The sequence below is a fragment of the Xiphias gladius genome, chromosome 11 (genome assembly GCF_016859285.1).
Source record: "Xiphias gladius isolate SHS-SW01 ecotype Sanya breed wild chromosome 11, ASM1685928v1, whole genome shotgun sequence".
Taxonomy (NCBI): Eukaryota; Metazoa; Chordata; class Actinopteri; order Istiophoriformes; family Xiphiidae; genus Xiphias; species Xiphias gladius.
Window position 1 is genome coordinate 7,034,363 of NC_053410.1, and position 26,365 is coordinate 7,060,727.

At 40.4% G+C, this 26,365-nt stretch overlaps 1 protein-coding gene across 1 annotated transcript in view; it reads left to right on the forward strand.

The window, feature by feature from the left end:
- Positions 1 to 7,597: 7,597 nt before the first annotated feature.
- The window catches only part of mrps5 (mitochondrial ribosomal protein S5), a 28,866-nt gene continuing 10,098 nt past the window's right edge, over positions 7,598 to 26,365 (forward strand). Inside the window, exons 1-6 of the mRNA XM_040140074.1 lie at positions 7,598 to 7,685; positions 8,996 to 9,148; positions 11,873 to 11,998; positions 12,908 to 13,021; positions 13,538 to 13,657; positions 16,933 to 16,967. Coding sequence (XP_039996008.1) covers positions 7,637 to 7,685; positions 8,996 to 9,148; positions 11,873 to 11,998; positions 12,908 to 13,021; positions 13,538 to 13,657; positions 16,933 to 16,967 — 597 coding nt within the window. The 5' untranslated portion in view covers positions 7,598 to 7,636. The remainder of the gene's footprint in view (positions 7,686 to 8,995; positions 9,149 to 11,872; positions 11,999 to 12,907; positions 13,022 to 13,537; positions 13,658 to 16,932; positions 16,968 to 26,365) is intronic.

Below are 26,365 nucleotides of genomic sequence, written 5' to 3' on the forward strand. Positions count from 1 at the left end.
CCCCTTCTTGTTTATCCCCTCATTTTTCTCCACCTCTTATCTTGTCCTGTCTTTCAACAAACAACACAGTTTCTCCTTTGCTCTACAACTTTTACAACAATTAATATTACATAATGTCTCACATGGTAAATTTTTCATCTGACGTTGGGGTGGCTGCATAATTCATGATCAGTCGAAGAAGTTTTGAACCTTTTTCCTGTTCAACTATAGAGGCAAGACAAGAGAAAACGGAAGGTGTTGTAGGGGAGGGGATGGATTCATTTTAACAGCAGTAATTGCAATTATAATCACTTTGTGTAAAGAAAATCTAAAATGTCTTCCAAGAAAATGACAAAAACAAGGGAAAATAAAATAGTAGACAAGCCAAAGGGGGGGAAAAAGCAAGGCAACAGTGTAAATAGGAAACTCCTGTACTTTAGCATCACTACATACAAGCTAGTACATGACAGAATTGAAATGTACTGTTTGTTGCTCATATCATGGTGTGCATAAGCGGTGTGAGGGGAAGAGCAGTGCTTGCCCCTCCCTGAATACCACCACTGAGGTGTCCTTGAGAAAGATTGTAAACTCTTAGCTGCTCCAGTGGAGCTAATAAGTGGCCGGTCAAATCAGGCTGGGCTTGTTCTGGGCAGCTTCCAAGGGTCAGTTAAACTATCCTGAATAAAGAATGGTTTTGAAAAGGTTGGGCAAAACAGCAAAAAGAAAAAGTTACCCGACACCGTAGCCTTGAATGCAAACACTGTATTGAAAGTCAATCGAGCAAAACTCTCATGATCGGCTTACCCAGGTGATTCTAACCCACAGATGGCTGACAAATTAAAGAAAAAACATTAAGTGTCTTAGTAAGGTGTTGTGCCACCATGAGCGACCTGAACAGCATCAAAGCTCCTTGGCATAGATCCTACAAATGAGTGCAACTCTACTGGAAGGATGAACAGGTGTAAAAGGTGTAAGGTGTAAAAGATACACCTAAATTTGGGATTGATGATGGTGGTGGCGTGAGACGGGCCACTCACTGGTCCAAAATCTCAGTTTGGTTGAGACCGCAGACTGTGAAGAGTATAACGTATGATTCATATCATTTTAACACTTATTAAACCATTTTGGGTTTTTTAAAAAATGTTTTTCTGCTCAGTTACTCCCGTTTTCGTTTAATGTGTCATCTGCACAGAGACCGGATGAACACAGGCAGTGAGAAAAGTCGAAGCTGGTTTTGATGTCTTTTGTCAGGCCCCCTGCTGGACTAATTCCTCCAAATATCTGTTGAAACAAAGAGTTTAAAACAAAGACAGAAAGGATTTGCTGACGATAACTGTTTCGTGCAGTTTAAGCCAGGTGAGGTGGTGTCACCTCCAGTCCTTCCCTGTCCTGTCCTGTCTGTGTGAGGAGAGAGGAAGAGGAGGAGGAGGTGTCGGAGAAGTGACAGCAGGGACTTACAGTATCGATTCACATCAGGTTAAGACCCAAAGACAGCTCCGCTGGGAGAAGCCTTCACTCTCACTCTCTAACTATCTGCCTCTCTGATGAGCAAGATGTCAGTTTGACACATATTTTTGGACTGAAATAAGAAATAAGAACATGTCTGTGCCCTCCTTTCATTGTAAATACCATCATATCCTCTGTCTCTAGTTCCCATTCTCCCACTCACTTCCATATATTTACCATCTTTTAAATCCATTAGCTCTCCTCAGATGATGCTGACCAACAGCTGTTAAATGTTCTGCAGTCAATGCTCAAAACATAGCTGTGCTTTTACAGTTTTAGCTCAACTATTGGAATAGCCTCCTCCTCGGGCCAGCTGAGTCAATACTTCACTTTAAAAAGCTTTTAAAAACTATTTGAATAGACCATCATATTTATAAAGTATTGTTCTGCAACTCCCATTTGTTCTGTGTTGTTTTATTTTGTTGCTATTGGAGATTTGTGGTTTCATTTGCTCTGCTGTTTCTTACCTCCAACTGTAACGGTGGATTATAAAATTTACTGAGACACTTACTCTTTCTTTCTCTTTCTCACACACACCAAATCCCTATTCACACACACACTGTCCTACTCCTGAATCCCCGAGGACAATGAGAGGATAAAGTCCTTATCAGGCAATGTGATAGATGACGACCTTGTGCGTGTGTGTGTGTGTGTGTCACAGTTCGACTGGATTAGGTTGTAAAGGCCAATAACTTACCAGCGAGTGCTGTTACTAAAATATAATATTTTCAGGTCCAATTCCATATTAGCTGCATATGAACAACAGTGGTATGGAAAAATGTTGCTGGTTGGTGTAGGAACAGGAGGCCATACCAACTTTTGTAGCTTAAGTGTAGTTTACAGTTGATACCAGTAAATAAGGAGTTACTTATAGATCATTTCTTCTTGTAATCAAGGCCCTGAAATATATAATATGATAAATATCACATGGAAGTGCAAGAACAATAAAAACATTTTCAGCTCACAGAAGTGAACATTTAATGTAAATACTTTTTCTACGCAATAAAAAGAAGGCGTAATTATGATTTAGACGTGCTCAGACAAATGTGTTGTTATATAGAGCAGCCTCCAAGCCTCCAAATACTAAGAGTACAAACAATCCAGGTTGTAGTTCAGAGACAATAGATCATACGTTTAATTCAGTGAAGCTTGAATGATCTTGTGAGAAAAGGACTTAGTAGAGAAAAGCAATAACAGCTGAGGTCAGAGTTGGATTTAAACTTCATTTTGGATTTTTGCTGCTTTGGGCACGGTGCTGTTTATGATAAACAGGTGTTTTAAGTTATTCTGGCAGGTTAGAGCTCTGCTCAAGTTGAAAATGAATGGTCCTGTGCTGATCAGTATTTTAATTTGTCCAGTACTGTCAAATTATTCACAAAACCAATGGTGCACCCCCCTGAACTGTGATTTTATTTAGTGCAAATTAGCAAATATTAGCATGCAAACATGCTAGTGTAAGATGCGGAACATGGTAAAAATGATACTTGTAATCATCAGCATGTTAATATTTGTCAGTGTGTGCATGTTAGCATGCTGACATTAGTATTTAGCTCAATGCACCAATAAGTACAGCCTCACAGAGGCTGCATGGACTCTTCAGACAGGATTTAAAATGCCACAGTTTTGTGGCAAAGTCGTTTCATTCCAATGGAATTGCCACGATAAGAGGATTCGCTCAAGGAGGCCAAATTAATCCTGTAGACTTCAACTTTGGCAAACTTTGACACGCAGATTGTGGACCAGTAGCAAGCTGTCTTGACAGTGCTGTACTTTGATGCAACGGACAGTCCAAAATAAAGGAAGCAATCATAGCTTTATAACTGCACCATCCTCTTTTATTTAATCTCGTCTGTCAGAGTAAAAACTGTGGCAAGGGTTACAAACAGGACGAACGACAGGAGTCGATGGAACAAAAATGTCTTTTGAAGAAACTGTGTGAAGTTTGCTAACTGACCATTAGCAAGCTTATTAGCTTGGACAGCTTTATTTTCCTTCTTTAATAAATTTTTATTGACGGAAATGGCCCGAAATGCAACAGTAAACAAAATGTAAGGGGAAAATAAACTAAACTGTGGAGAAAAAGTAAAGAGAAGCTCCGGGAGCTGAGCCCTTAACTCGCCAGCTACAGCAGGTCAGCTGTAGCCTTGTCACCAAGCTTCCAGCCCCAACCTATTTCGTGGTGATGAGAAAAATGTCACCTTGTGAGTTGACTGCAACATTGGTCTCGTTTATGTACACAAGTTTGTTCTCTTGACCTTTGCTCAAAGAACCAGATATCGTCTCATGCATTTGCTCATCTTCTGCCCTTGTTATTCATGTCCATCCAAACGTTGGAAGTGCACCAACTGCCTGTCGCCTAACATTGTTTATGTACAACATTCACTGACTTTACACTATATCCCGGATCCTGGACGCCCAAAATAACTCCTCCAACTTTAAGTCTCTATATAATGCAGTCTAATCCTCAATGTAACTGACAAACAGCTGAACCTTCTGGCATGAAACAGCCCACTCCTACAGTGCGGAAACAAAACTGCATCACCAATATCTTCTTAGTGAGCTTGTCTATACAAACTTCTCAAAAAAATAGTTTCCCACTCTTCACTCCTCCACTCCCCTACTGTACAAAGCCGTGAAAAGTGACTCACCCTTTTGCATAAAGCCCTGGATGAATCCGTCATTATGGGACAATCATTCTGGAGAAACGTTACAGTAGGAAAGGCATTGATTCTTTCCCAGCAGCTCCCACCCCCTGTAGTCACATAGCTGGGTGGCTGTCCTTCCTTCAGCAGCTCATTGATTGCAGCTCTCCACTGTATTGGGGAAAAGGGCTGTAATGTTGAGAAAATGATCTTGAATAAAGCGAAATTGAGACACGTAAAGGGGATAATTACAAGTTACTCTGCTGCATTTCAGTCATGTCCAAAGGGTAGAGGTGCTGCTTGGTGGCCTGCTGGACGCGCTCAGAGAAAGCTGCGTGTGTGTATGTGTGCATTGCGTAGGCATTAGCGACATAAATGCACGAACATCCAAATAACATGTTAAGTGTATTTAGTTTCACTGCTCACTGTTTCTTGTTCTGAATGCACAAATAAACGGTAATTAATTTCAAACTGGTTAAACTTACTATATAAGATATTCATTATAAGTTCTGAAGTGTTTTGAAAATATGAACTAGCTATTTTTAGTTGAATTTACTTAAAATTAATAAAACGTATATGTTTATGTTAAATTAATGAGAAAAGATTAGTCGATTCCACTAAATTCCTGCATATTTCAACAATCACAGTGTAGTTGTTTAAATACAGTATGTACACACAAATACAGTGAAATGGCCCAGAGCCCCAGACCCTCAGGGCCTCAAGGACTCCAGGTTCACTTTGTGGCAATTTATTTGTGGTTATTTAATTTATTACATATTTTTTTGGTAAAATTGTATGCAAACTAAATTACAGTACTGAAATGATAGGGGTCTTAAAGCAACATCTGCATTATTTTCCTAATGTTATCTTGAGGCCACATCTTGCTCAGCGACCCCAAGTTAAAATATAGTTTTAAGTCCCTTATTATTTCAGTTTATATTACGCTTAACCATTGGCGCTGTTTATAATCTCTGTTCACGAGTCTAAGGTGTAAAAAGGGCACTGAATACCATCATGAAAACATCATCCCAACAGCGAAGCACAGTGGAAGCAGCATCAATAGTCGGGGCTGCTTTGCTGCCTCTGGGCCTGGACAGCTCACGGTCATCGAGGGGGAAAGGAATTCCCAGGTTTATCAAGGTATCTTACAGGATAATGTCAGGGTTGCTGTCCGCCAGCTGAAGCTCAGTAGAGGATAGGTGAGACAGCAAGACAATGACCCTAAACTTCAAAGTAAATCTACTACGGAATGACTTCAAACAAAGAAAATCCCACTTTTGGAGTGGTTCAGTCAGAGCCCAGACCTTAACCCGGTACCGATGCTGTGGAATGACCTCAAGAGAGGCGTTGACAGCAGTAATCTTAAGAATATGGCTGAGCTGAAGCAGCTCTGAGAGGAAGAATGTTCCAACATTCCTCCTGAACGTTGTGCAGGTCTGATCCGTGGCTACAGAAAGCACTTGTTTTAGGTTACTGCTGCCAAAGGAGGTTCAGCCAGCAACTAAATCCAAGGGTTCACTTACTTTTTCCACTAGCACTGTGAATGTTTATGGACCAAAAGGGGCCCACAGCTTGATTGTGCTCTCCGTCTTCACAAAACTTAATTTATTAAATTCAATAAATGAAATGCACAAATAAACTAAATTATCTACATATGCAAACACTTTGTGTAAAGACATGCATAAGATACATGAACAATTGCAAATACACTAGGTGCAAATACGTCCTGTACATAGAGATACTGCAGTGTCGAATGTACATTGACCAAGTTTTCACCCATGGTTGAATATTTTCTGTCACAATATTAGACTGTATGACTACAATTCCTCCAAGCAGATTCCCTCCTATTCCCAATGCACCCCATGCTGTGTGGATGATTATGCACTTCACTTATTTTCTTACCATTTGTAAACAAGACCTCATTTCTCCACCCTCCCCCTTCACTGTCCCCTTCCACCTTTCCTCCCATCTCTCCTCTGTCTCTTCCCTCATCCCCTTCACCTTTCTCCTGCATCTTCTCCTCAGGTCCTCCACATTATAATCATCTTGTTTCCTCTTGTCTTGGTGTGACAATTAACATCAGGAAAAAAGAGAGGGGGGGGGGCAGGTTTCTGTGGGTTTTTATATATGCAGCCAATCAACAGAAAGCCTCCTGAAAAAAAATCCTTAATTTGTTTTTCCTCTTGTTTTTTTTCCTCCTTGAACTGGGAGCTCATCGGAAAGGCGCAGACATATGCATGATTCATGTTGAATGATTCTCAAACTGCGTTTCAGTGAATCAAGTCATCATTCTTAAAGTTTGAAAAGCAGTTAGGACAGTGCAATTTCGGTAAATTAATATAATCAAATCTAACCAATTAATCATTATAAAGTGAATAAACCAGAAATTGTAAATGCCATAGAGATACAGTGCCAGCTGTGAAAGCAGCAGTGTATCTCTAGAGGAACAGGAGGTGATGTCCTATGTTGTTTAACAGGAAATGAGAACGAGGAGGAGAAAATTAATTAAACTGGAGGACGATGAGAAACTGAGCAGTGGAAGAAGGTCAGGAGTGAGAAGAAGGATATTTGCTCTGTTGTGTTTTTATTATTCTATTGTGGTTCATTCTAATCTATCCTATTATATTCACAAGATCCAAAAGGGTCGCAATAAAGCTGATGTCACAGATTTTGTTTAACTTAAAGTTTTTTTTTTTATGTTTTTTCTATAAAATCTTTTCTTGTTATTATCCTTTTTGTTATAATACTGTTTTTGTCTCATTTTGTATTTTTATGTTGCAATGAACTCTCTAATTGGTTGCTTTTATCTTGTAGCACTTTTTTTTCAGAAACATGCTCTATAATTTATGTTGCACTATTATTATTAATAAAGTTAGTTACTTAAGTAAAAGTAGCAATATCCCACTGTATAAATACTCCAAGTAAATGTCTTACACAGTATTACCAGCAAAATGTACTAAAAGTATCCCAAGTACTCATTATGCCCCCTTCAGAGTGTTAAATTATGGAGCCTCCAATATTTTTAAAAATGTTATACAGACATACATGATCTCAGGTCAAAGTAGTATAATATAATATTTCAGGACTCCAGTGGCTCTCAGTTACAGCTTATAATTTTTACTGGTGACCTGACGAAAATCCCAGCGGGGCTTTGCACAATTCCAACCTGCGAGGGTCTGATCAACCACAGTACTGCAAACACCTGTGCGGTGTGCTGGTACGCTGGGCCTTTAATTACAGTACAAGTATAAGGTACCATAATACTCAAGTAAAGTACAAGTACCTAACTACTACTACTACTACTACTACTACTAATAATAATAATAATAATAATAATAATAATAATAATAATAATAATAATAATTATTATAAACAATATAAAGTACATTGCATTTCATTTTTAGAAAGAAAAAGAAAAATATAAAACCCATATCCTCTGTATTGCGCTATTTTTCAACCGGCATAATTCCGACGCCTTGTTGTTCTCTGAAGGACCCTTCATATCCAGCATGGCGACGGTTATACGGGTGTCCCTTGCCCTCCGCATCACAGTCGGAGGTGAATTATTTCTCTTTCTTATCGTCCACAGCTTCGTTAAACCCGTACAGTGTATACATCGGAGTGTATGTTTGCCGTATGTTGTGTTTTCGACGTGTGACTGTCCGGTTCTGGTCAGGTCTGTTTGCTGACCCGGGACCAGCCTGACATTGCTGCGGGGCTTTGCTTGAGCAAAAACGCCTGGAAAATAACTTAAACTCCCGTGTGGTTAGAAGTGATGTGTTCCATGCTATTAATGATCAAATTTTAGCTCTTTAGATTTTAGACTTTTACAACAAAATTGATGAAACTAGCTGGCATTGTGTGTGTTTTACAGGTTGCTTCTTCCTCACGTTTGTTAGCCACTGTCTAATCGTTATTTAGCTTAATATTTATCATCAATATTATTGATTTTTTTAAATCGTTTAACTATTGTGGTAATGTAAGGACATAATAGTCAAAAGCATGGAAATGTTAGTGCTGGTGATTGACACTTCAGTCCTGTTTAAAGTGATCCCCATGCAGCCTTAGAATGATGTATGCATTTCCCAAACCAAACTCTATTCAAAATTCTTTCAATTTAATGTCGCCCTGCTTAGTACTAAATGTAGACGCCTTTGCAAGAATGACCTAAGCCTACTTATGCAAGGGTTGAGTCCGTGCTTTAAGTCGGCATACGTGAAAAATAATTACACACAACAGGAACAGCATTTTATATCGGTGAAATCTCAACTTCTATCAAGTATTACTTTGCTCACTGTCTTCCTCTTCTATGGTGTATTAACGGTTTTTTTAAAAAAATCGTGTATCCGTTTTTCGGTGACTGTTTCTGTTTCACTCTGTTTTTCGTTGACTCTGTAGACACATTCTTGTGAACATGATAACTCAAGAACTATACACAATAGAAATTTAATATTTACACCTCAAGTACCCCATATGGAGTAGATGATCTGATTAGATTTTGATGTGCCTTGCTGCAGAAATTTGAATATTAATGAGGTAAAACTGATTTGTTTAATTTGTTTGTTTTTTTAAACTTCTACTAGCGCTCTTGATGACCAACTGCTAATACTGTGAGCCTACATGTTTATCACGGAGATCATGGCGCCTCCTGTTAATGAAAAGTCAATATCAGTGTGATGTAACAGTCTAACCTTTTCATTTAGCATTTTACAGGTTGAAGTACCAGTAAATTGGCCGAGCCTGATGTTTGCTGTTGTCTTGACGTGAAGCGTTTTCTGTGTGTGTATTCGTAGCTTTGTCTTTGTATGTTAAACTTGCTTGGTGTTATGCACATAAAAGCAGTTTTGTTACATGTCTCTCTCTTTCAGGCGTGGCACCGCTCCGTACCGTTGTGGGAGCAGCTCAGGTATCCCAGTTGGCGAGTCGAGCCTCGGCTGCCTCTCTCCAAAGAAACCCTGCACTTCCACCGTTCCCTGCAACGGCATGGCAGCAAACCAGGCACGGCAGCTTCTTCAACAAGTGTAAGTTTATGAAAAGATGACTTCCAAAATCTCTTGTCCTCACGTTGGAGCCGTAACGTCATAATTTGTCAGGTACAGCCCAAAGGGAGCCACTATCTTTTAACCATAATTTAGATTTTATACATTCACTTGATTTTACAAAAGCAACTCTAAGTTTGGTTCAGGTGGTAATTGGCAATTTAGCCATTTCCTGCTTCAATTTGCAGTTGCAACAAATGGCTTTGTGGTTGATACCACAGGATTGATTTGCACATAAGCTGAAATACATTACCTTTGCCTTTTTAATTAGATCCTGTTTTTTTTAAGTTGGTCCAGTAACACAAGACATATTCAGCTTGCAGGATTTGTTCATGCGATGGTGTTTGAATCAATTGTGGCTCTGATAAACTTGCTCAGAATAGTAGAAGTTACACACTGTCACAAGCACTGACATTCCTTGTTTTCATCAAGACTGAGAAGCAATTCATACTTAAGTAAAGAATAATGAGCTTAAGCTCGGTTTTAAAGTTAAAAAAATGTTCAGAAGTCAACAAAAACAAGATTTTTATCTGCTACGTTTAAACCCCGATGTTTAGCGTCGCAGATGTTGTTGGTCCTCGCACCCCCTTTCTCTTTTTTTATTGTTTCTCTTTTGATTTCTCTGAAGATAATAAATACAGTAATGGCCAAAAGTATGTGGACATCTCTGTTGTTTTACTTTTTTGCACTTGCCCTGGGGCTGTTTTCATGAATTGGTTAGACCCTTTAGTGTAAATTGAGAGATATGTTAGTGCTATAGTATACAATGATATTTTAGACAATAGTGTGTTCCGACATTGTGGCAACAGTTTGGTGAAGGCACTTTCTTCTTTTTCTTCTTTGAATATGACAATTCCCTCGTGTGCAAAGCGAGGTCCATGAAGAAATGGTTTTCTGAGTTTGGTGTGGAAGATCTTGACTCGGGTCCTAACCTCGGCCCCATACGACACCTCTATGCTGACCTGGAACACCGACTGTGACCCAAGCCTTACCGCCCAGCACCAGCGCCCAATGTCACTTGTGGCTTAATGGGAGAAAATCCCTGCAGCCAGGTTGCAAAATCTTGTGGAAAGCCTTCTCAGCAGAGTGGAGGCTGTTACAGCAGCAGATTAATGCTCATTCGTTTCAAATGCGATGTTCAGCATTCACATACAGGTGTAATGTTCCGGTGTCCATATGCTTGTGGCCATGTAGTGTAGGTTGGAAGTGAAAGTCTGTCAGCATGTCTCGCTCACAGTTTGTACTGTAACCACAGGAATACAAACACTGTCAAACTGTCAGACACTCTTTTAAAAACCTAGTCTTTCATATCCCATTCAATCTTTCTTTGTGCTCAAATTTGGCCATGAAGAGTCTTTAAATGTTTTCTCTCAGTAGAGTATTGGTTGAATTATTTTATTTTTATTCTCCAGTTTTTTTTCCACTGATGTGCAGCGTTTTCAGATGGGTCTTAATCTGTGCAAACACTGCAGGTGCTAAATTAGACCTGCATCACGGTATATTTACTTTAGGTGCCAGGTCTTTGCAAACACAAAGAGTTTATTGTATTTTAATTACTGTCCCCAGGCGATCCCATATGTCACTTGCTGGCCATCTGTACTCCTGGCTGTCCATTATTCTGCTTTAAAGGGACACCTAAATAAAATTTAGCAATGAAACACTTGGTATGCATTGTGGGCTTGGAGATAAAGGACACAAATTCAGTAGCAGTGTTGGAGCAGTGGTGGAACTAAAGTCACCGCTGTGAAGGTGTATCAGGTGAGAAAACAGACTTAGGTGAAAGTGAGGATGCCCCTTCAAGTTCTACATCTGCTCTGTTGGCAGCATTTTGGCTTTTCAGTCAGGCAGAAAAGAAATTGGTATCAAGACAAATAGTTAAGACTAATATTTGGGGAATTTTAATGGGAATTTACAGTGTAGAGGCCGCTGCCAGTCTTCTGGCATTGGCATCATTTTATTCAAGTAATTAAGCTGCAGAAAAAATTATTTTCATTATGTTTGAATTTTTTGTTTGACGTTTAATGTTTTGGATTATTTTTAATTCTATTCTTTGTCACCTCCGCTAAGGAGATTATGTTTTTCACCTGTGACTGGTTGTTTGATTGTTAGTTTGTTTTTGTTTGTGTTTTATTTTTCAGCAAGATTACGCAAAAAGTACTGAACCGATTTGCACCACACCTGGTGGAGGGATGGGCCATGGGCTGGGGAAGAACCCATGAATTTTGGGGCAGATCTTGATTATTTACTATGAATTTGAATTTGAATTTTTTTCTCTGAAGTCTGGTGTATGTTGTTTGACATCGGCCTTGGCGGAGGTCTGCGCTCTACTGAGCACATTTTGTAGCTTTTACTGTAAAGCACTTTGTAAATGTGTTTTTGAAAGGTGCTATATGAATAAATAAATCACCTACAAAGTTCAAAAATATTCACTTCACTGTAATTTAAGACCAGGAAAAAGAGAGCTCAGCACTGGCACAATCTGCTGATGAACTTCCTGCATTTTATTTTATTTGACTGCCATTGTCAAACAGTGTTTGGCAAAGTTTGGGTGGTGGCCAGATGTCTCACAATCTTTCGTTCTCTTTCTCTTTGTTTTCTTTTCTCATACAGATAAAATGGAGAAAAGATAGAAAAGTGACAGATCTTTAGACCTGTAATGTTTATATTTGTTTGTCCATATGTGTGTGTCCGTGTGTGCGCTCACAGTGACGGCTGAGGAGCTGTGGAAAGGTGTGTTGGCGGAGTCTGGCGCCGGAGCCAGGAAGGGCCGAGGGAAGAGAACCAAACGCAAAATGAAGAAAGACCTGAACCGAGGACAGACAATCGGAGAAGGTGAGACATCATCTGTCTGTCTCTCTCTCTGTCTTTTTCTTCTGTCTCTGTGGGTCTGTTCCATATCTTCCAAGTATAAAAACTGCATTGTTTACGTGATTTCTTTGTTCACAAGTGTTAAAATTTCTCCTTCTTTGCTTGTTAAGTTGCGGTATGCCGTTCAGGGGTCGGCACAAATGTGTCTAAATAATGCTAATAAGCAGCTGATGGACACGACACACTAGAATATTCATTAGTTAATGTTGATTAATTTATTACACCGCTCTACGAGGGAGAGGAATTACCCTTTGCTCTCTCTCTCTGTCCTCTTTTCTCTTTTTTGACTTGCTTTATTCACTTTTCTTTTAAGAAGAGCTAGCAGTCTTCATTCAGTCTCAGCCTGTCTCTTCTCCTCCTTAGTTTCACTTGGAACTAAATGTCTCTCATTTATCGCTCTTTTGCCATCCCTACTCATCTGTCTGGGGTTAAATAATCTAAGTTTTAAAAAGAAAAACTGTTTTACAATGTTTTTAATGTGTTATCCAATCAAGTTTTTTAAGACTAATACTCTACATTTTAGCAAAAGCTGAGCTTGAGATACTCAGCTGGACTTTGTTTAGGCAAAAAGTCATTACCAGATAGCCAGTTTTAAAATCTTAAAAATTCATTTTCTGACACATGTAGAAACCCTGAAGCAACTACATATGTATATATATGTCTGTTGCTGATTATCCACTTATTTATTTAAGTAGTTATTTAAATGGCAGGTACATTTTTTCTTACTGTCCACTCTGTCAGTGCTCCATATACAAGGGTAAGAACATTTGGAAAACATGTAGCACTTCATATGTTCTTGTCTTGCACGATATAACGCCCTCGCTCGCTCTCTCTCCGTTCGTCTTCTTCTCTTTCTGTGTCCTTAACCCACAGGTCGAGGCGGTTTTCTGTGGCCTGGTCTGAACGCTCCGGTGCTGAAGGAGGGTATTCTGCAGAGCATGAGTCGAAGAGGCGAGGCTGAGCAGCAGGAGGTTCGAGCTGAACTAGGTACAGACAGGGAATGCACCGAATACACAGAAACACCCTTCAGTTTCTGGACATACAGACATACAAAATGAACATAAATGATAAATCACATACCAATTTACTGCCACCTTAACACCCCAAAACCTGTATGAATTTAGGATCACATTCCCTCGTTTGACATTGCACCAGTTGCTGTGATCACCACTGTCAGTCAATTGCCAAGTTTTTTTCCACTGGGAGCATCAGCAAAGCCAAAGAGCAATTATTTAACTGGAACTGAGTCTTTTCAAGAGCCACTAGGAAGAAACAGCATGGCAAATGAGGCCTCAACCTTGAGTAGCAGAATCACCGAGAGCACATCTGGTGCGAAATAGAAGTTGCCAATTTGTCTCCCCTGTGGTCTCATTTGTTAACAGTAATTACACAGTTGATTTGACAATGACAGAAAGCACCTTGGATGTTTACCATGTTGAGCTGTGGCCTGTGTATGGTCTCGGGGCTCCAGTGCTAAATGTACCGGTTGTGCCTTTTCTGCAGTGCGTCAGAGGGACGAATGGGATCGGAGGAGGAGGATGAAGGTGAAGAGGGAGAGAGGATGGACAGGAAACTCCTGGGGGGGCATCAGCCTGGGCGCCCCTGACCCTGGACCCAATGGAGGTGAACTCCACACAGACCTACTGCTTGTAGTGTCCTGGCCAAGATAGGGAGCAGTAGCTATGAATCACAGACAAACAACTTCAGACAAATGCCACAAATTAAACAGACATACGATCATAAAGTTTAGAATGAAATAGCCCGTATAGATGTTTAAAAGATTTCATAACAACCTAAATAACACCTTAAAACAACCCAAGAGCTCTCTAAAAATACACGAGACCTGCCTGAACAACAACACAATGTGACTAATATATGAATATTTAAAACACCCCAATTTCTTGTAAACCTTGTGTGTTTTCGAAGCAATGAAGCCAGATTTATACGTCAAGGTGTCACATTGGTCCTGACATATACGTCCAATGTCGGAACGGATTTCACCTGTTGATTGTCGTAGCACCACAGCAACACTAGATGAATGTGTCGCACTGTACGTTATGTAGCCATGAAGGGCTGATATTTTCATTATCAATTAATCTGCTTTTTTTTTTCCTGGTTTATTGTTAATCTATAAAATGTCAAAAAAAAATAGTGAAAAAAGTCCAAGGCGAAGTCTTTATATATCTTTTGTCCGATCAACAGTCCGAAACACAAATATATTCGGTTTGATATGATATTAAACAGGGAAAAACATAAAATGTTCATATTTGACAGGCTGAAGCCAGCATTTTTAAATTTTTATTTTGAAGCAATTTTTACATGAAAAATTACTTTAACTATTAATTGACTAATCATACAGCTCCTACCACGTTGAGCTGTTCTTCATTCAGATTGTAGGTGTGCACAGTGGCAGTGGAAAGGTTTTGCTCGCCAGCTCTAGCCACAAAACAAAAATAATCATGTTTACGTTCTGCTGTTCATATTGTAATAGAGAGCATCAGTCATGTCACTGATAAAGATAAGATCAGCGAACCTTTCTTTTACTTGCTCCATGTTGTCTCCGCAATCAGCAACATGCAGAACAAAACCGACCGAGGCGGAGCCTGTGCACATCTCCCTTAACACCCTGTAGAGAAATATAAATCTGGCTCCTGTGCTGGCTGGAGAAGCGATGGTGAGACCAGGACATGGCACGGTCGAGGGTCTCAGAGGGGCAACTCACTTCTGTCTCACACACGCATATACACCGAGTGGCACGGGGATCGGAAGACACAATGATTACTGTAGTGATGGAAAAAGAAGAGATGGATGAAGCAATAAAGGAGTAATAAGGGGTGTGTGTGAGAGAAAAAGAGTGACAGGCCAGTGTGGCTGGCCCATTAGGACTGACGGAGATGAGGATTCAAGTGTCAAGTGGTCCAATTTCCTAATTTGAAAAGACATCTTTCTCTCTGTGTTGGTCTCATTCTCTCTCTCCTTCTCCCTAGATTTCCATGTCACACTCTCCGTCTCCAGAACTCTCCTTTTTCTATCTCACACCTTTCATTCTCTCTCTTTCTGCTGCCTCCCCTTCTTCTCCCATTCCCCTTCCTCGGCATTCTCCCCTCCTCTCTCTTTGTCTCTTTCTATCTTCTTTCATTCTGCCTTTCTTTCCCCTCCTCCTCTCATTTTTACACCCCCACTGCGTTGATTTCCATGCGGACAGGTTGGCAAACCGAGCAAACGCATTGATAAGCTGTGCACACAGATTAACAAATGTGTGTGAACGGATTGCTAAACTGAGTGCGTAGTTTGGTGGAAATTTTTTAAGTAATGCTTCTACAATATGCATCTGGCATTCAGAATAAAAAAAGGGAAATGTGCACTGCTCTGAGTGGCTGATGGCCACTCTATAATGTACAGCATAAAGAAGAGGAGACATTACAGTGTTCCGTTTTTCTGCCTTTTTTTTTTTTTTGCAGTTACTAGAAAAAAAAGATCAATGTACTTGACCATTTTTTACTAACAGGAAACTTGCAGATGCAGTCAGTCAAACTGTGATTTTTTTAAAAAGATCAATTTGTGTTTTCTGGATGGTTCCTGGAGCTGTTTCTCTACCAGCCAAAGTTTGTTTTAATGTTTTGCAGCTGTGAGCCGCTCCTCCATTTCCCTTGTGCGTTTTTTTGTAGTATACTTAAATATACTTTTACACTTTTTGTCATTTTTCTAGTGTGAACACAGATTCTGAAACCCTCATCGGTATGTAGAACTGGGACTCACCTAGTATCCCCTTACGATCTTAAAGCTTATGGGTTTCACTGGAGACATTTTGAGTGTACCATGCAAATCTAAATGCAGTTTCAGAGGGGTTTCCATAATATAGGACAGTGCTATAATTTTGTAGGCGTATAAATGCACAGATTTGATAATCTGAGGTAAGTCTGTCAACAGTGTAAAACCAAGCCCTGCCTCCTGTAACAGGAGGGTTTATATCACGACTTTGAGTCGAGGGTTGAATGTAATATTGTATTGTAAACAGTCTCTGAAGCCCATAAAGATGTGTCTCCTGCCTGATCAACTCTTCCCTGCAATCTCTGAGGAACACCGCTGCTTAATTCCAGCTGATCCACCGATGAAGTTGATGGCCTCCTATTCCCAGCCTAATTACATGTTTAAACCTCGGCCGTTGCTGTCACAGTTGAGTTTGGCCTGTTTACCTCAAACTGCTGCCAGATGAGGGACGAGATTCTGTAGTCGCAAAGCCCATGTTCTCGCTTCCTGCTCCTTCTTGCATTCAGTCTCTCATTCGCTTCCTTCAAATCTCTTTAGTTTCCTTTCTCTCATATCCTCTTGATATTTCCTCTCTCTGGTCCCTGTGCTAACAAGCTCTCTCACACCGTGAAATACACTCGCACTCTCCCTCCTACATGTACAAACGCTTTCTTTCACACACACACACACACACACACACACACACTGTCTGTCGCTCTCACTCACGCAAATACACACGGGGCCTGGTGAATGTGATGTGCAGAGAGCTGTAACTAGGTTGCTTGTCTCTGATCAGGTTTGGTTTCTTACAGATGGTGGGCTAATGTCCCAGCGGTGTGTGTGTGTGTGTGTGTGTTTTCTCCTGGAGCCTTGGAGTCACATCTCCTTTGTTTGTTGTTAATTGGTTAGAAGTGAACAGGCTGCTGTAACATCCTTCAGAGGTCACCGACAATGAAAAGTGTCGACTCGTTACGCTACTGCAAGGGCTTTTGGGTATTGTTATGCTAGTGGGAGCCTGGTTTAATTTTTTTATTGTGTGTGTGTGTGTGTGTGTGTGTGTGCGCGTGTGTGCGCACCTGTGACCAAATGATTTTGTGTGTAAAAGCTTTTTTACTTACTTCTTTCTTTCTCTCCCTTTCTCTCGACAGAAACCTATGAGGATTTTGATTCACGTGTCATTGAGGTGAGTGTTTCTCTTCTCACTGTGTAAACACACCACAACCTGACATACGCAAAGATGAAACCTTGGATAATCAGCAGCTGTTTTTGTAACAGCCTACATTGCTGCACTTGTAAGAGTGTCATTTTGATTTATGTCATTTATTGTTCTACGGATGTATTAATTCATTCTACTATTTACTTTCTAATAACTCGGGTTTATTATTTTTCCAAAACACATCTTGTCAAATAGCCTGGAAAAAATCTTATCAGTGGATGTTGTTGCTAATAATTGTATCAAAATAATCAGCCAACACATGGAAAACAGCACTCAGTCTTGAATGTGACAGTGTCATGCAACAAACAAACACATTAAACTATCACAAAATTGTCACATCAGTTAAGTTTTAATTGTTAAAATGTTTTTACAGTTTGAACAAAATCCTTTCGCTTCATTTTGACAGATGATGAATTACTTTCAATCGCTGCTGTTCTATCACACATTTTTCTCCTTGTTGAAACCAAAGACTAATGTGGAGCTTGACCGATGCATCGGCGGCCCACTTTTTTTGATGGCGTTTTTTAAACCCTCAAACATTGAAATCGGCATCGGCCTTAAAAAATCCTGTATCGGCCAAGGTGTGCTCTAGTGTAATGTATCCTGTCTCAGCTCTCTACATCGCATCCTTTGTCTTTCATTATGTCGCTAAAAGATTGAATTTGCTGTGGCTGAAAGAATAACCCTGACAGGTTTTTATTATTTGATAAAACACTAATACCAGGCACTAATTTGGTCTTAACTTGTTTCATAAAGGTAACAGTAAATTTTCTCTTTGGATGTGTACTTATTTGTTAATTCATTCAGATAACAACAAAATTTCCAGCTGCACTGCCATTAAAAACGTGTGCTGGGAGGACCAGGAAATGCCAGATTATTGTTTGGCTTTACTGCTGTCCACTAACTAAATCACATTGTACAGAATAATAATGCAGAGGGCCTCGAAGGGGAAAGTAATTTCAAGAAACTCAAAATGGTGGAAAATCCAGTATGGCGTGTACACATCAACAGTGATGTAGGCGAATTTGCTGAGCAAGGATGGCTGCAGTTGAGAACTACATTTCAGTTCCTTTGGCGCCCCCTGAGGCCAAATGGTGTCATTTCAAAAAGGTCTAATTTGCATTAATGTTTGATACACTGCTGAAAAAAATTGAAGGAACACATTGAAAACAATCAGATCTCAATGAGAAAAAAATCATGCTGGATATCTATACTGATATGGAGTGGGTAATGTGTTAGGAACGAAAGGATGCCACATCGTGGAAATGAAAATTATCAACCTACAGAGGGCTGAATTCAAACACATCCCGAAAGTCAAAGTGAAAAAATGATGAGGCAGGTTAGTCCATTTTGCGGAAATTCCATTGCAGCAACTCAAAATGGTATTCAGTACTGTGTATTGCCCCCACGTGCTTGTATGCATGCCTTACAGCATCGGGGCATGCTCTTAATGAGACGACGGATGGTGTCCTGGAGTATCTCCTCCCAGATCTGGACCAGGGCATCACTGAGCTCCTGGACAGTCTGAGGTGCAACCTAGCGGCGTCGGATGGACCGAAACATAATGTCCTTGCGGTCTTCCTTTGGATTTAGGTCGGGCAACCATGGGGGCCAGTCAATGGTAACAATTCCTTCAACTGCCTGCATAGTCTCGCCACATGAGGCCGGGCATTGCCGTGCACCAGGAGGAACCCAGGACCCACTGCACCAGCGTAGGGTCTGACAATGGGTCCAAGGGATTTCATCCCGATACCTAATAGCATTCAGGGTGCCATTGTCTAGGCTGTAGAGGTCTGTGCGTCCCTCCATGGATATGCCTCCCAAACCACCACCAAACTGGTCATGCTGACAGTGTTACAGGCAGCGTAACGTTCTCCATGGCTTCTCCAGACCCTTTCACGTCTGTCACATTTGCTCAGGGTGAACCTGCTCTCATCTGTGAAAAGCACAGGGTGCCAGTGGCGGACCTGCCAATTCGGGTGTTCTATGGCAAATGCCAATTGAGCTCCAAGGTGCCGGGCAGTGAGCACAGGGCCCACTAGAGGACGTCGGGCCCTCAGGTCACATTCATGAAGTCTGTTTCTGATTGTTTGGTCAGAGACATTCACACCAATGGCCTGCTGGAGGTCATTTTGTAGGGCTCTGGCAATGCTCATCTGTTCCTCCTTGCACAAAGGAGCAGATACCGGTCCTGCTGATGGGTTTGGGACCTTCTACGGCCCTGTCCAGCTCTCCTAGAGTAACTGCCTGTCTCCTGGAAGCTCCTCCATTCTCTTGAGACTGTGCTGGGAGACAAAGCAAACCTTCAGGGAATGGCACGTATTGATGTGCCATCCTGGAGTTGGACTGCCTGTGCAACCTCTGTAGGGCCCAGGTATCGCCTCATGCTGCCGGAAGTGACACTGACCCTAGCCAAATGCAAAACTAGTGAAAAACAGTCAGAAAAGATGAGGAGGGAAAAAACGTCATGGGTCTCCACCTGGAAAACCATCCCTGTTTTGGGGGTCGTCTCATTGTTGCCCCTCTAGTACACCTGTTATTAATTTAATTAACACCAAAGCATTCGAAACTGATTAACAACCCCCTCTGCTACTTAACTGACCAGATCAATATCCCAGAAGTTTAATCAACTTGATGCAATACTCTGATTAAAAAGTGCAAATAGCAAAAAGAAAAGTTTTTTAAAGTTAATCAATTATAAAGCAGTATTAGCACAAGAGGGGACGGGCACTTTTTCAATGGGAAGGCACTGCATCTAATTGCTGTGAACTCTGACAAAAAAAAAAAAAAAATTTCTACAGTAAGCAGCAGCCTAGACCATATTAAACCTAAAGAAGAATCAGCTTGGTTAAGAAGTTATAAACACGGCAGTTAGGGATGTTTCATTTTGAGGAAAGTATTGTTCCTATTTAACTAAAACAGAGGAGCGCTGTGCTTAAAAAAGTCGTGTCATGTTGTCAACCAAAGACTAAATCTACCATCTAAAAAAACTGAAGCTGAGTAGTTGAACCAGCAACCGTCCAGCCTTGACCTCTCATCACTCACCCACTTAAACCCACATGCTGCTGTCCCTAACTGAATAAGATTAAATGCAAAGCTGCTGTGTGTTTGTGCACATGTGTTTGTGTGTGCGTGTGTGTGTGAGTGTGTGTGTGTGTGTGTGCGCATGTGAGAGGGAGAAATGATGAGCTGATTGAACAGACCCCCCCCATTCATTCAGATTCTCTCTCTGTCGTGATGCATTTTACCTGTATTCATTTACCATTAATGGACCCTGCTAAAATAACAGGGGTAATGCCACAAGGTCTCACACACACTCACACACGCGCAAATATATGCAAACACACAGACCCAAATGTGTATGTGTCCAACGCACACATTTTAACCTACACAGAGATACACATGCACATAATTTAGTCAAATCCACGTTCTTTGAATACACTGTCTTACACACACACACACAAACACACACACACCTGAAGGAAATCAATACATAAATGTTTTAACCTGATGTATGTAGGCTACCTATATATTAGAGGTCTGATGTTAATGTTCCCCCGGTTTATTTGCATCATATATATGTGTGTGTGTGTGTTGCATTTTGTTTCTTTTTTTCTTCTCTGATTCTGATTTCATGTGTGAGTACCCTGTGGACCTGTATGTCTTTTACTCTTTTGTTTTTTTTGTTTTTTTGCATCTGTTTATTCCATACACACACAGTATTGGGTGTGTGTGTGTGTGTGTGTGTGTGTGTGTGTGTGTGTGTGTGTGTGTGTGTGTGTGTGTGTGTGTCACATTGATAGTCTTCCCTCGTGCCCGCATAAATAAGAGTGGTGTCACAGACATTAGCCTCCCCCCATGGAAACTGATGTATGCTTTTATGGTGCCGTCTCCCTCTATAAATATACCCGCTCTGTGTGTGTGTGTGTGTGTGTGTGTGTGCGCGTGCGTGTGTGTGTGTGTGTGGTGGGGCAGTATGTGTGTATCTGGGTTTGTGCCACTATAAATTCAGGCCTAATGAAATGAAAAAGGCTTACTGGAATAAAAAGGCTTGTCTCCCAAGGACGATGATGCCGGCATGCCATTAGTGAACACATCCAACAGGGGGAGAAGGGAGGGTGTTGGACGGAGAGCTGAGAAAGTGTGGAAGAGACAGTGAGAGAGGTGGAGGAAAGGTTGTGACAGTGAGTTAGGAAGTGAGGAGGTGAGAAGAAAGTATGTAGAGAAGATAGTAGATGATGTCCCATTAATAAAATGATTAAAACTAAGTCTCTTACTGTGGAGAGAGTTAATAATTCAGTTGGGGCTGACCTGAATGCATCGAAGCTTCTACCGTTGTCATGGTATTCGACGTCCAAATCAGTATTGGAATGCTGCGTTTTTGTTTTTTTTTAATTTTTTGCACACTTTGCATGCATTACCACAAAAATCCCTAATTGCCCGTGAAGTAAGAAATAGTTATCCAACATTATTCAATATGCGTCAACATTAATTATCATTAATTATTCCCAGACAAGTACATTTAATCTTCGTTATAGTTTTGTGCGTCAAACCTCTCATCTAACGTTAGCAGCACTGACACAGGGACAGTGACATGTGACCATGTAACCGGGTTACAAGTTAAAACTACGCTAGCAAATTTATTACATCTTCTCTGAAACATTTCTAATATGGGATTTTGTATAACAGTTGTGTGTGGTAGGTGTAGAGATTTTATTGTCAAACCTGACACTTATATTTAATTAAGTTAATAAGTATTAATTATTATTATTATTATTAATTAATTATTATTTTGTATGTATTTAGTGGCGGTAGTTGATGATTATGTAACTTTTTAGTCTCCAAAGCAAATATTTGTATTAAGCGAGTTTATACATTATACATGACAACATTGTAACTGGTTTTGCTTGCTGTTACAGGCCCCAGATATAGGACTAGTTGTTTCAATATGTACTTGTTAAATAAAATAAGATAGAGCTCAGGCAATGGCAGCGGCAAGTTATAAAACAATTCAAATAGAAACTAAGATTAAAAGATGCAGTGCACAGTTTCAACGGTTGATTATATTTAGTTTAGTGCAGTTTTAATATTTTTAACTTTAATAATCTGTATTTTCATATGAACAACGGGTTAATTGATTATGTGTAATGTAACAGGTATTGCTCGTCGATGAACCCACAGAAAAATATCACCTGAGTCAGCAGCTCCGCTCAGCTCTCCTGAGCTTTTTAGCCTCTTTAAGTACATCGATTGTGTTTTCCTGCCCGCAACTATGCTGTTCCCGCTAAGCGTCGTCACTCTCTCGAGCATCGTGTCCAGCGACAGGAATCTGTTGTCGTGAAAAAGCTCTGATAGACCCACTGCTGCTCCCAAGGGGTCAAAAAAAAATAATTTATGCAGGTTTAGGTAGGGGTGAGGGCATGAGAGGATAGAGAAACATAAAATAAAAAAACATGCACCAAAATGTATAATTTATGGACCTTAGAGAGATGAAGAGGAGAGCGAGGGATGTCAGAGAGCGGAGAAAAGAATGGGAGGAGAGTGACAGAGAGAAAAGTGATGTTCATGGCCTCTCTCCAGGTGCAGCAGCCACTTGGACAGGACTCAGTGATTTCATTAAAGAGATAGAACGTTGTCAATGTCAGAACAGTGTGTTTTTTTTTGTTTGTTTTTTTTGTTTTGTTTTTTTCTTTTTTTCTTTTTCTCACCCCTGCCTAAACTCAACAACCTTGAAAGGTTTCGCTAAAAAGTAAACAGACAGTGGACTGAATGAGAGCAACTTTGCCAGAGCCCTGAATTAGATTAGATCTTGTGTTTTTAAGAGTAAGCAGAGCTTACCGAGACATACAGACAACTTGATATCTACAGTCATATTCACATAAAGGCATTAATACAGCTTGATGACTAATATGTTAAAAGCAGCACTTGTGATACAGGCTGTTAAAAGTTAATATCCGTTTTCCTCTTTGCAATCTGAATAAATATAAGCCTACTGCACCTCATGAAGACTATGTCTTTTGAGAAAATTACAAGAAAGCTACTGTGGCAGGAATCCCTTTTAGAGCATTTTTACGTCAATGGTGCTTTTCCAACTGTGTTTGATATTGCGATTGTCTAAACAGCATCAAAGATTTCCACTTTACTGATAGTATTTAAGATACAAGATTTTCTCATGTCTTCAGTTATTCATAAATTTTAGAAGATAAAAGTTTGCCGTCTTCGTCACATCACACAGTGCTCATGAAAGTTAAATTAGTGGCACACCTTTCATCAGGAACAGGATGGTTGTTTAAATTTATTTTGGTTCATTAAAGTTGAGCTCATTCAGTTAATTTAGGTTCATGATGTTTATCAAAGTTTATTTTAGCCACTAGTCACCTAAATGATTATAAGTAATTCATCAGCCCAACTGAGGAGAACAGAAATTCATAGGTTAACACCTGTGCATATTTTATCTCATGATGATGGTTTGTAGATTTATGCAAACGGCACACAAATAATACTCATTTCTGTAGTCAATACGGTGAAGAGGTTTTTTAATGCAGGCAATGTTGAGCTGTTGAAGAAACAAAATGAAGGCCAAGTTTCGGAGATGGGTGTGGTCCAACCCATGACTACTGAGTACTCATGGGTCGGAACATCAGCGTGTTGACAGGCCTTGCGGCTGGCGTGACACCATCGCACGAGGGTTTCTTGTTTTTGTTTTATTTTTTCCCCTCTCACTCACGCAGTCACAAACACAGACACTTCTGAGTCATTTGCATGATTAAGAAATGGTTTCCTGAGCCATCATGATTGTTTTTCTCATAATAAGCTCCAGAAATGTATTTTCAGGCTTTTTCTCCTTCTCTTAATCAGATTCGATGACAGCAGGTCAGAGATCTCTGAAACGTCAGTGTAAAGCATTTCTGAATTTTCCACTTTAAAAGTCAAATGGTGACTATTTTTCAGTGAAATCAAACAACCTTTTGTGGAGTTAATCATGTCATTATGCAAATTTTACAATCAGTCACTCAGCAGGATTCCTAAACCTTATGAACAGGCTTTTATTCTGATAGTGATCTGGATCTGAGATTTCAGCCGTGAGATAATTGTCAGTATTTAGCCACGGCTTTGAAATAAACAGAGACTTGATCCCCAGTCCTCACAGTAGGTTTACAGAAGCTCAAATCTCACTGCACATCAAATTTCTACAAGTTTGTATTTCACATCCAACTGCTTCTGGTTTGTCCATCTAATTGAACACAATGCGATTACATGGCCGACAAATTTGGAAGAGTTTACTGGAATGTAACTAAAATACCAACAATTAAAATATAACAGATATAACAATGGGGGAAAGGAGCTTAGGCACAATGTCAGTCTTTTAGTGACAGAAGTGATCATCTGACTAGTACATCAAGATCAGACAATTTGGGTAAGAGAGTGATCATTTCACCACATTGTATGTTCGCTTCATAGCAGCTAATCAGAGCAGCATGTGGCAATGTTGGGCAAAAATGAGTTTTTGAAAGCTGTGAGACAAACAGCACAGGATGGATGGATGAGAAAAAACCTTTCGCACTAGAAGTAGGGCATAAGCAGCGTTGTTGGTCAGTCAAACATGAGAATGCTGTTAGTTTGATGTTTGATAAGAGACGGACAGATGAACACAGTGGTCTGCATTAAGTTAAAGTTTAAAGTTAGCTTAATATCACACAATCAGTATACAGGGTCTGGCTGTATAAATCTTAACTTACAAGCTAAGGAAACACTGAACACGGAAATTAGATCCACATTTACAGTCTTACCACAACAATACGTAGCTTTAGGAGTAAAGTAACTATTAAGAATTTAAAATCTATGAACTATAATCACAAAAATATCAGTGCGGATCATGAGAATAAGTAGGTCATAAAATATAAGGTACAGATAAAATGGATTTAATGTATGTAGTCAGATAGTAAATTGTAGTTCTACAACAGGGGTTTGTCCTCGAAAGCACCGTATGCAAGAAATCTTTTCAGTCGTGTGGGAGTAAGTAAACTCTTTCCACCATTCATTGTGTTTGCTGGGTCAGGATATGAACTTCAAATTCAAGTGAAAGAGAAGATGTGAAGTTGTGTAACAGCAAGTCAGCGAAGTGTTTGGTGTTGGCGGAGGTTGGAGCTCTCGCAGTGCCTTTTGGTTCCATGTGGTGAGAACTCCTCCCCTGCACTGCAGTGTACGGACTCATACAGACAGGGAGACATGCAGCAACAGATTGAGAAAATAAGAGATGAAACAGAAGTGAGAGCGAGCTAGAAGCATCCTCCCACCGCCCTGCTGTCGCTCATCCGGTGGAGAAGAACTCAGCCCATCTGCTCTGCTGCTAATGCTCCGCCAAAACTGCTGCATCTTCACCTAACGGGAGGAATGTCAGGCCAAAAGCTCAACATCAACGGAGACATTTACGCACGCTTCTAATAGAGACTACAAGTCGCGCTGTAACATGATAACCTGTTGCATCTTGATCGACGAAAACTCTGTTTGAGATGCCTCCTGGTCGGGATCTTTGCCGAGGCAGAGAGCTCCCTTATTCTCAACTGTACACACTCTCAAACGCCCATATGTGAAGGCAAGAAAAAAATATGTAGCTGCCCTCCTTTACAGGCGTGCAGCCACGAAATGCAAGCGTAATGTTGTGTGTGTATATATTTTGTATTTAATTATAAAGACAGAGAGTAATTACTGTATTCCCTTCATAAACAGCATTGTGTGTATGCACAGTAGGGTAAGGTATGTTTAAAGTATGTGGAAGTATTAGGACCTCGTAAAGAGACATCATTGTGTGTTTTTGCGTGCGTGCGTGCGTGTGTCCTGCAGGGTGTGCATGTTTTCGGGGTTTTGGTGTTTGCTGCCCTGACCCCAATCCTTCTGCTGTGGCCCTGCAGTCAAAATATAAACCTTTAACTGAAATGTGTGTTACATAACTAGAGGAGCTCAAGGCAGATCTTGACTTTGAAGTTGCCTCAGTTGAAATTCAACACTGTTCTGTCACTTGCACTCTCTGAAGAGCATGAAAGCGTCAGGGGGGGAAGTGTGTTTTTTTTGGCCCAGATAAGCACACGAAATGCTGCTGTTGTTCTCTGCGCAAGCTGCCCATAGAAACCCATGGGGTAAAAGAAAGAAACAACACAGAAACAACATAGCACACCTGGGTCCAGTTCCAGGGGTGGGGTGTCCTTTTTGTTCACAAGATTAGACCTTGGAACTTTTTGTCATGCTTTCAGGGTTTTGAAGGAAGATTTTATCTTTGGTCCAAGGTATTCTGTCAGAAACAAGGATGTGTGTGTTATAGTAAATGTATGGTCTCAGTTTGTCTGGATCCTGGTGCAGGGACGGGT